Source organism: Lacerta agilis, chromosome 5, assembly GCF_009819535.1.
Source record: "Lacerta agilis isolate rLacAgi1 chromosome 5, rLacAgi1.pri, whole genome shotgun sequence".
Lineage (NCBI taxonomy): Eukaryota > Metazoa > Chordata > Lepidosauria > Squamata > Lacertidae > Lacerta > Lacerta agilis.
Window position 1 is genome coordinate 52,185,482 of NC_046316.1, and position 15,300 is coordinate 52,200,781.

At 42.7% G+C, this 15,300-nt stretch overlaps 1 protein-coding gene across 1 annotated transcript in view; it reads left to right on the plus strand.

Moving 5' to 3' along the window:
- Positions 1–15,300, plus strand: part of SH3PXD2A (SH3 and PX domains 2A) — a 95,678-nt gene that overhangs the window by 71,798 nt on the left and 8,580 nt on the right. Inside the window, 4 exon segments of the mRNA XM_033149740.1 lie at positions 130–243; positions 1,826–1,909; positions 11,126–11,140; positions 11,143–11,269. Coding sequence (XP_033005631.1) covers positions 130–243; positions 1,826–1,909; positions 11,126–11,140; positions 11,143–11,269 — 340 coding nt within the window.

A 15,300-nucleotide genomic window follows, 5' to 3' on the forward strand; every position in this document is an offset into this window, starting at 1 on the left:
TAGAAACGGGTTCAGAAGTGCTAGCATTATAACCAGGATGACTAACACACTGGTTTTGAAGAATTTGAAATTGTTAGGGGATTGTGATTCTGTAGTGAATTAACTCTTATTCTTTGCTTACCCTCACAGGCTGGTGGTTTGTAAGTACCTCGGAAGAGCAGGGCTGGGTCCCTGCCACTTACCTGGAATCCCAAAGTGGAGTTAGAGATGATTCTGAAATTAACATGTCCAAAGGAGGGGAAGGTAAGAAGCAGCTGTGATTGATCTGGGTGAGGAATTATAATTAAAACCCACCTTTACCCTATAGGAATTAGCATAGCTATGTCAAGACCAACACAAAGGCTAGTAGGTTAACTTTTATGCCATTTGAGGGGAAGAATAAAGCCTTTTAAATGCCTTCCTAGGCTACCTTGATCTGGTAGGAAACGAGGCTATAGAATTATTATTATTATTATTATTATTATTATTATTATTATTATTATTATTACCCTGCCCATCTGGCTGGGTTTTTCCAGCTACTCTGGACGGTTTACAGCATATCATAGAAGTAACACTTGTATGGGTTGTGGCATAAAGCATAATATTTTTTTTTTTTAATGCTGATTCTTTTGTGTTTATAATGATGCTGGGTTTCTAGAAATTGTGGTCTAGACACTTGTGGTTTGTATAGAATAATGCACCATGTTCTTCCATAAGAGATTTAACACAGCTATTTGAGTTGTTTTTTTCAGCTTATCTTGAATCTTTCATAGACCACAGTTTTCATAATATATATTTTTCCTGACGTATGAATGCGAATAGTATATTATATAGTTGATATTATTCTGGTTTTGTCCCAGTTTGCAAGTCTTTTTGTCTAAGATGCTATCAGAATCTGCGTACAGCAAAAGGTGTTGCCATTAACTGCCCTATTTTGCTTAGTGCTGACCAAGTCTATCCTTTCCCATCATAGTATTTGTTCCCCTTTTAGTGTTAACTTTTTGTCATATTCCATTATATGTACATCTTTATCCAACTCATAAATAACTGTGCACAGAGGATGCTGTCCCAAAACAGAGTTGTGCATGACATTAAGGCTCCCTTCAGCCTTAGTGCAGAGGAATGGTATAGTGTAGTTTGCATCAGAGGAAAAGTTCATATCCACAAACGGGAGATACAGTTGGGGTACACTTGTAGCATCTTTACTCAGAACAGACAGGAACCCATTGCCTTCCTGGTGTTTTTGGAACACAATTCCCATTATCCTTTATCATTGGCTATGCTGGCTGGGGCTGATGGGAGCAAGCCAATGGTTTAATTGGTGTACATTGGATTGTAGAGGCCTCTTTAAAGGTTCCATCCTGCATGGTACAGATTTGGACCTCCCCTCTGCTCATACAGAGTTATCTAAGGAACAGGCTGCAACTTTGGCAAAAGCCCTGAATGTCCCTATGCCACAAAGATGTCATAAAAACATGCTCCAAACATCCTGCATTATACACAAAGGTGCTGTGATATTATTGATGTCTATTTCTTCAGACGTCCCAAAATTCTGGATACATACCGGTACAACCCATTACTGTTATTATTTAGTATGATTATATATCCACTAAATGAAGAACCATGAGAAAGCCTGTTTGTGTCTGGGCCTCAGGTAGTTTCTTATTTTATCACTTATTGTAAACTAATCCCAATGTATTATTACATCTCATCCTCGCTAACATAAGACTAGTCCTTATTGTTACCATGTTTTATGTTGAGTTTGGTTCCCACCCCACCCACCCACCCATCACATTTTATTTTTCTTTCTTTCCTTTTTTATGTTCTCATCCATTTTCCAAAATAGTTTCTAAGAGACGCAAGGCACACCTGAGACGCCTGGACCGGCGATGGACACTGGGAGGGATGGTCAACAGGCAGCAGAGTCGAGGTGAATAACTTCTGGGACGTGGTCCCTTGAAGGATGCACATGCTGGTGGCTGCTGCTGCTTCTCTTGCCATTCAACATTGCTATGGATTGCTGGCGGGTGTATTGCATTTTACTGGTCTTGTCTTCTCTGCAGTAGAAACAAGCCTGCTTGCAGCAAAATTAGATGGCGTTTAGGTGTACTACCTGCTGAGCATGTTCAGATGGGAGCCAAAAGCAAAAACCAGCTCTGCAGACACTATGCTTTCACAAACAACTCTTCACATCTTTTAATCTGTGCACCACTTCTGAAGGTCCTTAAGGTGACCAAAAAAGGGAAGGCAGGAAAAGGCCAATTGGATCAGTTTTTGCATTTGATGTAAATATGGCTCTTTCATTCTTAATTATTTTCTGTGGGTAGTTCTTGTGACCATGGGGAGGGAAGGGAATGTACCTAAAACCTAAAGTAAGTAGGCTGATAGTATGAGCCAAGAAATTAAGTTTATAGTTGAGAATGGTTGTGCAAAGGAATGTTTTAGAAATCTGTTTAAAGAGGGTGTTGCCTGTAGCCCCTAATAGTGTCTTGAAGGTAAAGGATTAGGTTGGTGGATGAAGTTAAATCATGAAATTATATTCTCCCCCCCCCATGCCATATCCCACCCCCACTTCTGCCCCCCACTGCAGAGCTCAGAGTGGGTAGCCAGCCCTGATCCATTGACCGGTATGTAGCATAGTAGTAATAATAGTAATAGTAATAATATTTATTTGTACGCTTCTCATCTGACTGGCTTGCTGCAGCCACTCTGGGCAGCTTCCAACAGAATGTAAAAATACAATGCAACATCCAATATTAAAAGCTTCCCATGAAGCAGAGTGGGGGCAGAACCTGAGCACTGCAAATAATGCTACATGCTTCCTGTTGCTGACTACCAGAACAGCAGTATACTATACCAAATGGCGCAGGAGGCTGTCATGGCATGTGTCAGTGGTTTTGCTGCATATAAATGCAATGGGATGATAACACCAAGCTGGGCATTTCATGCATGTGAAAGTAGTTGTGTACGCTTCACATGGTATAGCACACATGCAGGGGAACATACTGTTTCCTACACAGAACAGAGATCCCTGTAATGACTTTTGCCTTTACTTACTCTAAGCCGCTTCTTACTGGAAACGTTTACAAAAACTGTAAACCTTCCTGGGAACATCTAATGCTCCTGATTTACAGCCTGTTGGGAAGAACGCTGCCCTGTTCATTTGCCAGAGCTGGGCTGCACATAAAGAGAGGCGAGTGAGGCCTAGGGATGTGGTGAAATCTCCTTAATTCTTTCTGAGAATCATGAAATTTGTAGGCCACTCCTTGGGTCTTACACTATCTCTTGGGAAGGTGGCCATCACAGAGACTACATATTTTTCAGGCTTGAAGTTACTGATTTACTATCATTTGGAGTGCCAGTTGCCATAAGAACTTCTCTGAACTGGTAGTAAACAAGCCTTCCCAAACGTGGTGGCGTCCAGACATCTTGGCCTACCAAGCTGATTGGAGTTGTAGTTCAAGACATTTGGAAGGCACCAGGTTGAGAGAGACTGTTAGTGGGGATTTGTCTTATGTGAATATGCTCTAAAACCTTAACATTATTAGATTATCTCAGTTCTCAGGCATGGAGTGACTTTGTCCTGACAGAGGTTATTTGAACAAAAGGGTTTGGAGGAGGCAAAGGGAGATGGCGTGAAAGAGACTGCTGACTGAAGGGAAAGTATTTTTATGGAGAATTCTTCCGTGGTTTGGAAGATTTTGAGCTATTGCATGTTGCTTAGGAGCCTTAATTAGATAATTCTCCAGACTGCATGCCTCTGCTCTCAGTGTTTCAAAGTTGGATCAGGTCACACAGTGATGTCCCACAGCTGATACACAGAGAGACATAAATTAAACATTGAGGATAGCTTTCCCTGCCTCAGCCCTTAGGAACGTAATAAGGCATCCTATGCTGAGCAGACCATGTACCATCTACCTCAGTGTTGTCTACACTGACTGGCAGCAGCTTTCCAGGATTTCAGGCAGGGTTCTATCCTAGCCTTCCTAGGGATTTCAGGGATTGAACCTGGGATCTTCTGTATGCAATGATGATGCTCTGTCACTGAGCTGTGGCCCTTCCTGTGTCACAGAAGGTGACTGAGTCAGTGGAAATTGTGTGACAGTTCTATTTGCATCTCACCTCAGTCTCAAGAAACTGAAAGGTGTACAGATATTAAAATTATTAGAATTTATATACTGCCCTATACACGGAGGCCTCAGGGTAGTTCCCAAAACAAAATATAAAACCACAAAATACATAATCAAAATAAAAACAACCCAACAACCCCTCTCCCCCCAAAAAACACATTTTAAAAGGGCACAGTATGTCAATCAAATCAACCAAAGGCCTGGCTAAAAAGGGATGTTTCTGCCTAGCGTGTAAATGTGTATAATGAAGGCGGCAGGCCTCCGAGACCAGCTCTGTCAGCTCAGCTAGGGAGACTGCTGGGCAGCAAGGCAGCCGGTAAACCTGCAGAATCCCTAATCTGTCCCATTGCCCAGTGCCAGGAACACACACTGTAGATTCCTGCCCCCTAACTGGACAGAGAGCCTGGAGAGAGAGAATCTCTATAGACCACCGCAACTCCCCCTCTCTGACCCTCAAGTCTTGCCTGATGCTGCACTGAGTACCCAGGTGGGCACAGCTAGGTGAGATTGATTCCACCCTGTTCACCCCCTCAGGTTTCAGTGATACATGCCACATCAGCCTCCTCATCCATAATCAGATCAGGGAAGAGGGGAGAGACTCATTTGCTTCCTTTCTAGCGCAATTCTAATCCACACTTCACAAATAAGTACGCAAAGCGGGAACACAACTGTCCTCTCATTTTTCATATGCGGATATCCAACAAAAATGTACACAGAAATATTTGTTAGAAGAAATGTGTACAAAAATGCATACGAACGCTTGTGTGGTTTTTAGAATTGAAAAAAAAATGAGAAAAGGAAAGAAACAGAAAAACATCCATCCTTCGAGCTTCTAATAACTATTTTCATTTGCCATTCAGTTCAGATATGTGGAAACACAAGGAGTTTCAACCAATTTTTACTAAAGAGTAGAACCACTGAAATAAATGAACATGACTTATTGTTGTTGTTTAGTCTTTTAGTCATGTCCGACTCTTCGTGACCCCATGGACCAGAGCACGCCGGGCACTCCTGTCTTCCACTGCCTCCCGCAGTTTCGTCAGACTCATGTTGGTAGCTTCAAGAACACTGTCCAACCATCTCATCCTCTGTCGCCCCCTCCTTGTGCCCTCAATATTTCCCAGCATCAGGGTCTTTTCCAGGGAGTCTTCTCTTCTCATGAGGTGGCCAAAGTATTGGAGCCTCAGCTTCAGGATCTGTCCTTCCAGTGAGCACTCAGGGCTGATTTCCTTCAGAATGGATAGGTTTGATCTTCTTGCAGTCCATGGGACTCTCAAGAGTTAATTTCGATGGGTCTACTCTGAGTAAAACTTAGCTGAATACCATGCAATATGTTTTTCTCAAAGAGTTACCTTTGCTGGTAAAACATCCGTCAAGAAAGGGCTGCTTTTAATTGCTTCTATTGCATGGAGAAAACCACCAAGCCATTTGTATCAAGCAACCACAAATTGATAGATCTTCTTCCATGTTTCTGGAAGGCTCAAAAGTTGTTAATCCTGTTCAATGAGAAATTGCTTGATCCTTGCATAAGAAGCTGTGTTGAAGCAGCTGCCACAAGGACCAACTTACAGAAGCCACATGGCAGCTGTTTTGTGAGTGCACCATGTCTCAGACATGCAGATTTAAGGAGAAAAATTGAAGTTTGCTAACTTTGGCACAATCCCTGGAACACCGTCTGGAGGGAGTAGTAATCTTGTAGGTTTCAAAGGTATTATACTGTGGTAGTGTGTCAGAGTAAGTACAGTAATCTGTAGGTGGCATAGTGTGCGTGTTTGTGGCTTCTGCTAACAAATGGAGATCTTTCTAACACAAAGGATGGTTGGACTTTAACATTAATTGAAGTGAGGAAACCGACCTCACTCACAATGGTTTGTACACTGTCTTGAAATAGCTTTATCTTCCACAGCTTCTTCTAAAAAAAAGATGATTAATCTAGAAATACAGTATGCAATGTTTAAAAACAGGTGCAAGAAATATAACATGATTGTGTTAGTCCACCAACTTATTTATTTCATTTGAAGGAAGTGATCTCTATTGCCTTCAAAGAAGGATCTAAAGTGACTTACAATCAATAAAACCGTAACACCAAAATATCAAACAAGAAATGGCTCACAAAATTTTAGAGACCACATATTGTCCCCTTTGGGTTATTCCGAAAACTGAATTGTATGCTACCTTACTTGGACCCCTTTTAAGCACTCCTTGGTCAGCTGGATACAACACTAGTCATTTTTCTGAATGATAACATTTCATTGCTGTTTCCCATAAATGCCGAGTTGCATACATTTGATATTGTAATTTTTTCTACGGTTAGCCTCAGCTGAAGACTGTCGCAAATTGCTTTTGGGGTTACAAGCGGACCTATGCTCAAAGGAGTGCCAGCTTAATTTATAAACTTTGTGTGTGTGTGTGTGTGTTTGTGGTCTCCCTTTTTCCACCACTGTAAGGAAACCAAATGAGTAATTTGGGAAATGCTATAATATTTTGCTGTGAAAGCACTCTGCAAAGGGAAACTTTAATGATAGCTTCCTGTTGCAGCACAGAAGGCTTAAAAATAGAACAGCAAAACAAATCTATAACCAGGGCTCTAATATCTGTAGGAGTTTAATCTGACAACACTCAGCTGCAAGCATGTCTTCTTTTTCCTTCATTCTTCTTCTGCTTTACTTTTCTCATCTTAAGTGAACAAATAAAATATTTCAGAAAGACCCATGTTCAACTTTGGATGGCTTTACACCAAACCCCCCCCCCCAAATAATAGCAACCCTTTGGAAAGTAGAGTCTGTAATGGGCAAAGCTCCAGCTGCTCGACATTTGCAAATTTGGTTTCAAAACTGAGCCTTAGTAGAAGTGTCTGAATCTTTTGCAGAACCTGTAAATGCAGCAGTCCCCCTTTGACATTTGTCAGCTGGGTGTGTGTTCATTACATACAATTAAACATCATAACTTGAGCATTTCCTGGGTGAAAGAGATGCACGGATTGTGTTTCATACATTCCAGGGACAGGAAGCACAAGGCATTAATACTTCTACTGCTTCTTCATTGGTGGTGTTTCCATAGTTTTCATTCATTTTATGCAATGCACCTCAATAAAAGCAGAGGTGCTATTTCTTGGAACTGTAGCAGCAGGAGCCTTTAAAAAAAGAAGGAAGAAAGAAACTTTAATGTGCAAGATGCACAAAGCAGAGCTTAGATTGCATAGTGATGTCATCCCCTTTATGACTCTTAAATCATAAATATGTGGGTTTAGATGTTAGTTTATTGTCTCATTATAATAGTCACATTGGGATACTTTTTCAGCATGTTTTAGCTATGAGGGGGTGTAGCTGAGGATTCTGAAGTCACTTGCTAGCCTGTGTTCATTGCATTATCTAAAGTCAAGTGCAAATCCTTTGCCTAGCAGTTTAATATTTTCACCTCCAAAGCCTTAAAATAATATGGCTGTTAACAAGTCCCCTTAGGTGGGCTCTGAGCAGTTGAAGACCTGTAGAAAGATAAGGAATTGTTGCATGATTCTGAAACATGCACTATACATAGCGTTTTGCTGCCAGCACTGCCTGAGCGCCGTACGGACAGCAGTGGGATCCCTCTGTCGCCACTACAGCCGCAAGCGGAGGATCCCTCTACTGCTGTGAGTAGAGGATCCTGCCACCATCCGTACGGCTCTTGAGTGGTGCTGACGGCAAACCACTTCGTACAACGCATGTGCGGCGTCACATGCATGTGCTGTACATAGTGGACGCCGCACATGCCCCTACATACGACGCCACACATGCGTCGTACGCTACGGCGCAACGCATGCTCCAGCCATTGTTTGCCCCCGCCCCGGTGTTAGTTAGGCTTCGTTCGCCCCTGCCTTTTCTAATGACATATTTTACCACTTTCACCATACACGCTTTTAACTGCCCAGCTTCCTCTGAGATACACGTGAATGGGCACTAGCACCCCCTGGTGCACCGTGCCAAGCCCCAAGGGCCCCATCCACTTTCGCTGATGATCGGCCATTCACCTTTCCAGCAGTCCCAAGTGATCAAGGGGGACGGGTTAAGAGAGAGGTGTATGTTATGTTTAAGAGTGAGATCGAAAAGGCAGTGCTATTTTCCTAAAAACGGTGCTGGACTTGCACAACGAACACCTCCGTGTTCTCCCTTAGAATGGCAATGGCACCCATCTGCTTTCTGGCTGGGAAAAAGCCCTGAGTAAAGGGAAAGCTGGTTCTGTCCCCCCAGGCTGATCCTTTCCTCTGCCACCTATTGCCCTTGTGGTTAAAAAGCTTTCTCACCACTGCACTGAAGAATCTAGGAAATATAATTTTTAGGGTGTGACAATGATCTTAAGACCGTTTCTATCCCCCTGCTGTTAACACAAAAGAGGGGCATAACTACACCAGTTCAGCTTTGTGGTTCAGCTGTCCCTTAAAAGTCTTCGTTCTTGGTGATGACTGCGTCTCCCCCACAAAGGAATGCAATTTCTCCTATTGTGTGATGTAGTTTGTTGCTTTTTGTTTTTGATGGCTCAGCATGTCCTAAGTGTGATAAGAGTCCAAAAGCAGTAATCCTAATGAAACAAGGCTGTGGTTTTGTTGGAGTGTTGCAGTCATGTCCCTGCCAACATCTCCAGAAACAAAAATGAAGTATGGATCTCTCTGCAGAGGCTTTCAGGTTTTCTCAGGGCCAGTTGAGCCACAAGCTAATGCAGATAACAGCATATTCAAATTGAATGTCATCAGCATCTGGAGCAGGGAGCAAAAATGGCCCTGTTGAATTGCTGTTATCTCCTCTGCCTGCCATCTTAAATGTGTGTGTAAAACTTCATAGCTGGCCAATAAGATTTTCAGAACTCCTCAAGTTATCCAGTCCTTATGTTGAACTGACAATGCCACACTATAATTCAGACCTTCTGCTGTGCAAGTTAGGGAGGAATTTCAACCATTCAGTGTACGATTGGAACATTATACACGTGGCAGTGTGTTTCCACACACACTGATGTTGATGCAACTGAGTTCCAACCCAGATAGTTACCATAATCTGTGAACTGGCCTGGGATCTGGGAACTCTGGCAAACAACCTTCTCTTACATTATATTCTGGACACCAGCCTTCAATTAACTGATAAGGTGAGATCAGTCTGCACCAGATAGCAGGGCCTTTTTCTTCTGTTTAAAAGTACTGCCCTTTCCTTTTGCTGTTGTTTCCACACCTTCTATCTGTACTGACTTCCTGGGGATCTGAAACTCTGCCTACATCTAGGATCCTTTCTCCCCTCCCCTCTTGTTTCTGCAATTCCAAGTGGTATACAGGGAGTTAGGTTGACAGCATAAATGGCTATCTTACCTGCCAATAAAATCCTTGCATTTGCATGAGAAGCATTTTCACCACTATCTTGGTTAAAGTGGTATGTCTGTGATGAGAATCCTGGACTAATATACTGCAGTCAACATATTGCTTTGGATAAACCCCCCTTGCTCCTGAACATCAAATATCAGGATATGGGTATCCAGACTCCCATGTGGGATGGGGTAGGGAGACTTCAACAGAATGGCACAAGCAACTACCCAATGATAAGCAATGCAACCCCATCTCTTCCATTCTGTGAACAATTTAAACATTTACTTACTTATTTTGAAACAAAATATTTTCCTACTGTAACCCTCAAGCACAAGAGAGTTCATGCATTGTGGAGAATAGCAACAAGACTCCCTATCACCTCCCCAAACACACATAAAGAAATAGCACATCATTTTGTGATCATTTCCCCTCTCTTTAGTCTCTGTATTCTGTATGCTGCTCACATGATAGCTCTCTGTGGGGCTGCCATTCAGATTAAAAAAAACGCCAACCTGCTATGTCCCAGTCTGGAAATAAACAAATGAAAGTTTATGAAACTGGTACTGGACAGGAGAGTAGTGTGAATGTTACACCAACTATAAAATTAGAGGAGGAGTTGGCTTTAGTGTGGAAAAGTCATTGATTGGTAAGTCTTTTACATGATCTGTTATCCCAAGAGGTCTTCCACATTCACTGGAATGTCAAGTTAAAACTTTGCTTATGTAATTAGATAGCATCTTAATATGCAGATGAGTGTCTGTGGGTAACTTGGAGGCATTTTCTTCTCCTGACTCTTGTTTTGGACAGAGGTGGTTATGGCTTGAGATGGGGAGCTTGCGGCTCTGCAGATGTTGTTGGACTACAATTCCCATCAGTGAGTGCTAGCTGGGGCTGACAGAGTTGGGAGTCTAGTCACATCTGGATGTGCCACAGGTCCCCCGACTGTGACCTAGTGTAGAGTTGGGTAGAGTTCGTAGCAAGTGCACAGTTAGCTAAAATGCTTTGTGATTCCACGGCTTTGCAAATACTTTATAACCTGTGGTGGGTGGGTAAAACAGGACTTCCAGCACTGAATTAACAACGTTGGTTGTTTTTGTTTTTTTTAGAAGAAGCTTAGAAAGTGACACTTGCCTTTCTCTTGGGAGCACTGATGTTTGGAGTGGGGTTAGGGAAGGTACACTATGATCTAATCATGAAAAAAACAAATACTGGCAGCTTGGTGCTGCAAACTTGTATTATTTCTAGGAGTGTGAAGATGATAGGTCAGTCCATTCCTTTGAGCTGGAGTAGTATTGGTCCCACTCCAGCTTCAGCATTCAGATTCCAGTAATGCAATGTTTAACATAACCATGTGTGTGCTAAATGGAGCCAGCTGGAGCAAGTTCCTCCAGTGATGCTTTGCTACTCTGGCAGCGAGCTTGATTTTTGTCAATACCATATGTAGGAGATGGGGGAGACCCCTCCTCAGGGACCTTGTCTCATTTGTTGGCATTGACAGCGCAGGGCGGTGGCGAGGAGCTGATACAGGCATGCTTAGCTAATAGGTACAGGGCCTCACAAGCAAGACTCCACCTCTGCAATGCTGCCACATTTTAATTGCTGCGAAATCATTTGGAATAGCAATCAGGAAAGAGCAACAGCTAGGGCCAGTTTTGATCTTAACTGATGTTGCCCTCTCTTTCTTTGCTAGAAGAGAAATATGTCACATCCAGTCATACACCAGCCAGGGGAAGGACGAAATTGGGTTTGACAAAGGAGTCACTGTGGAGGTCATTCAGAAGAACCTGGAAGGATGGTGGTACATCAGGTAAATGTTTAATTAAATCATTCTGGGGTTGGCTGCCCTTTTGCTTACTAGCCTTGTGAACACAGCATCTCACAAGTGCTTGTATCTAAGGAAGACCTCAGCATATTGAAAACAAAAATGCTGGTGAAGTTGTACAAAGCTACTTAAAATTATATTGAATATAATGAAATAATGGAAGTGCAATATGTAGAAATGGGTGCGGGGAGGAAAAAGGCTTATGGCAGAGATGTGTGTCCTTCAAACTGGAAAAAAAAATCCAAATCTTCTCTCGTGGGTGGTTGTTCTCTTCATTAATGATTGAGATGAGCAGCTGGGGTCTTCCAGTATGCAATCCTATGGACATTTTCCTTTTGAGTAAGACCCACTGGAGCACTGTGGGGACAACTTGCATGTTGGCAAGTGTGATGTTTGACAACTTTGGAAAAGTTGTTACCTTTGTGGTGCGTGCGTCAGTGCAATACAAGTTATATGACAGCAACAGCTCAAATATTTGTTAATATGTGTTGGTCAATGTTTTGCTTTTGTGTTTGTTTATTTACAAAAAATAGCTGATAGACTATTTTAGAAGAAACATTTTAGGGGAGTCATGAGGAAGCAGTGTTGTGTGTTAGGTCTCTGTGGTGCTAACACCTTGGCCTGTAAAGCAGGTATGCCTTTAACTGCTGGGGGGGGGGAGCAGTCTAATTTCTCTTCTGGTGCCCTTAAACGGTCTAATTTCAAACATAAACGGGATTTTCTTTTTTTTAAAAAAACTGGCGCAGCTCCAGATACATTAAATGCCACGTAAGCAGTATGTCTTTGCAGTGCTCAGCATAATAGACTCCTGTTGCTTGGTGATAGGAGAGGGATGAAAGATGCAATGTGTATAAAGCCATTCAAGTTTAACTGCAGCAGTCAGATAAATATTGGAAGCAAATCCTACTGAATTTAATGGGGCTCCCTTTCGTGTAAGAGGGCAAAGGATTGTCATAATTGAAAAAAATGGTTGGACAATGTACAGATTTCCTAAAGAAGATGTGGAATCCAGCTCCTTGTGTGGCTTTATAAACAACCGTCAAAGGGAGGGTACAAACCTGTGGGTGCTGCTACATTATAAGAAGTTCTTTTGGGTAACTCTGGCGATCCTACCTCACCCTGGGATACTATGAACCTACCCCTTATTGCTCACTTCCTTTTGCGTGTGGAACATATATTTTTCATAGGTTGTCATTTGCTTTGTAGTCTGGCCATCTTTAAGGCACTGGGGCTATGAATAATGGAACCACACTGAGTTCTATGTGTTCTATAAACACGTTCGCTGTGCATCTTCCTGATTAACTCTCCCATCAATAACAAATGAAAGCTGATAGAAGGGGAGAAGATTTCCAACATGATGAGCAGGGAATAGCTGGCCCATTGTCAGCTCTGCATTCTTCCCTTTTAAATCATTCATGGACTTTAATCCAAAGCCAAGGGTTCAGGAGCAGAGTGCACAGTTCTTTGCAGAAGGTGGAACAATATCACAAACTCCCCCTGATGTTATTACTGAACTCCCTTTTTGTTTTTAAAAGTTTTTTTTTTTTCTGGTCACTGCCAGCCTTCCTTTTATCTTAAGGTCTGCAGGGGCCTAGAATCTCTTGCAGTCTTCAGTATTTTCATTGAAGAGGGAGACCAAAGCATCTAAATTTTAGCAGTGTTTACATTTTGTGCAAATGGGGAAGGCATAAATGAAAGCAGGCTAGAGCCCCTGCCCTGGCTCAGTTTCCCTGCCTCCTGGTGTTGGCTGTTTGGGATTATTTCGTAGTTGGACGAAGGCACCTTGTATGCCGGAGACTCTTCTCATTCTGCACATGCAAAGAAAAACTATCTTTGCTGATGCATGGTCACGGAGATTCAGTCTAGGCTGAAGCCAAACTAGAAGGCCTTTAAAAAGCCCAGGAAGTGTTCATCCTTATGTAGCAGAGGAACCTTGGGGATTATCTGGTTCCACCCCTACTGTGCATGGCAAGACTATCTCTGTTGTGCATGTTTAGATGGGATCCAATACATTGCTATGGTTAATAAACCTGATTTTCCTAGACAGTGGATAGCTGACCAGAAGCTGCAGACTTCATCGCCAATATTTCTACCTAAGGCATGGCAGCCTTCCACGGAAGAGTGTGGTTTTGGTCCATAGCAACAAGTGTCCTTGCATATGAAACAGGGATTTCCTAATTTGCTTTCTCTTCCTCCTCTGTTATGAATCGAGTTGAAGGCAAGAAGGAATGAAAGATAAGATACAGTGCTTAGGCTGGTTCTGAACTATGGTTAAGAATCTCATGCTTGTAACAGCAGCATCAGAACAGCACATGCTGTCCACTTGAAAAATGCCTCCACCTGATTCCATATGATGTAGGTGTATGTTGGTGCATATACTTGGGCCCTCAGACTCTCAGGGGGCCCTAATACTGACGGTAATGGGGAAATGCACTGAAAAGGTGTAGGATGTCCAAATGATTAATGGAAAGATTTATAAACAACGCTGCAAACAAATCAGGATAAATGCTCAATAAGGCCAGACATGGTCTAACTCCCGTGTAATGTTTGTGCACGCAAATCAGAATAAATGCTCAATAAACCAAAGTGGGAATATTACAGCTAACAGAACTTTTGCCACAAAAAATGCTTGGAAGAATGCACAATCTTAATGACGTATGTCTCACAAGAATAAGATAAGCACTAATAATTAGGTAAAAAGTTCCACATTAAAGTCTTTAATGTTCACCTCCTTAATAATAGTTTCCAAAATACATGGTTCTGTACTGATTCTTACTTCCCCCTCCCCTGATTTTCCCTTCCTGGTTTCCTTCCCTCTGGAGTAATTCCAGTATTCTGGAGCTGGAAAGCAGATGTTAACGGGGAAGAAAACGCTCAGACAAATGGAGGCAATTCCCCCCCCCCTTTTCTCCCTCCCTCCCCCTTCAGTAGCCTATTGTTACAGTTTGTATGCTAACTTTTCATTCAGCATTTTTAAAACTGTTTTTTTGGAATTGCAGTGTAGCACTTCTATATATTACCACCTTCTTGTTGCATTCCACTCTCCTGTGCATCCGAATGTTGTCCTCCCTCCCCTGCTCCATCTTCCTATATTATGAATGTTGAGAAGGTTCACAAGTGTTCTAACCCTAAACTCTTAATTGAACTGTTGTCTTCCACAGCTATGGAAAACTGTGCAAGCAAATAGCCTGTCAGATAATGTGCTTAATGCAGGGGTACCAACTCATGGGGGACAAGAATCAGGGGGAGTCTGCTTCTCCTGCTGCTGCTGCTGCTGTGCAAGGGAAGGAGGTTTGAAGTACTCCCCCCCCCACTAGTGGTGGCAGGAGGAGGAGGAGTGGCCTGCCATTGAAGCTGCGCTTCCACTGTATTCAACTCTGCTCTTGGCTTCTCCTGACGTTTCTCTCCCCCCCCCCCCCAAATTGCCTTTGAAAGCTGGTGCCTGTGGCTTAAATGAAATGACTGCACCCTATTTAAAAGTGCGGGTTATAACTATTACTGTTATTGGGAGAAAGAGCAAGAAACTGCTTCAGTGGATGAACCTTGATACTTGCTACAAGATCTTGTTTGGCTTTCATTTTGGCTGCATTTTTTTTTCATCACGTAGAATGGAAAAAGTTCCAGGGGCCAGTCTTAGGGTTGTGCCATACAAGGGAACTAGTGCATCTATGAAATCTGAATGTAAGAGTGTAAGCACATAAGAACAACCCTCCTGAATCAGGCCAGTGGCCCTTTTAGTCCAGCATGCTGTTCTCACAGTGGCCAACTAGGCGCCCATGGGAAGCCCACAAGCAGGACCTAAGTGCAGTAGCATTCTTCCCTCCTGCAGTTTGCAGCAACTGGCGTTCAGAGGCATACTGCATCCAGCTATGCAGGCACAGTATAGACATCATGGCTCGCAGCACTGCTAAAACTTATCCCCTATGAATTTGATGCTACCCAATTTTGTCAAAGCCAGTGTCCTTTTATCTTGCTCTGAACACCTGTGCCTACTTGCATAGGCATATGAGAGTTAATCGTGGAGCTTGTACTTACCGGTAGAT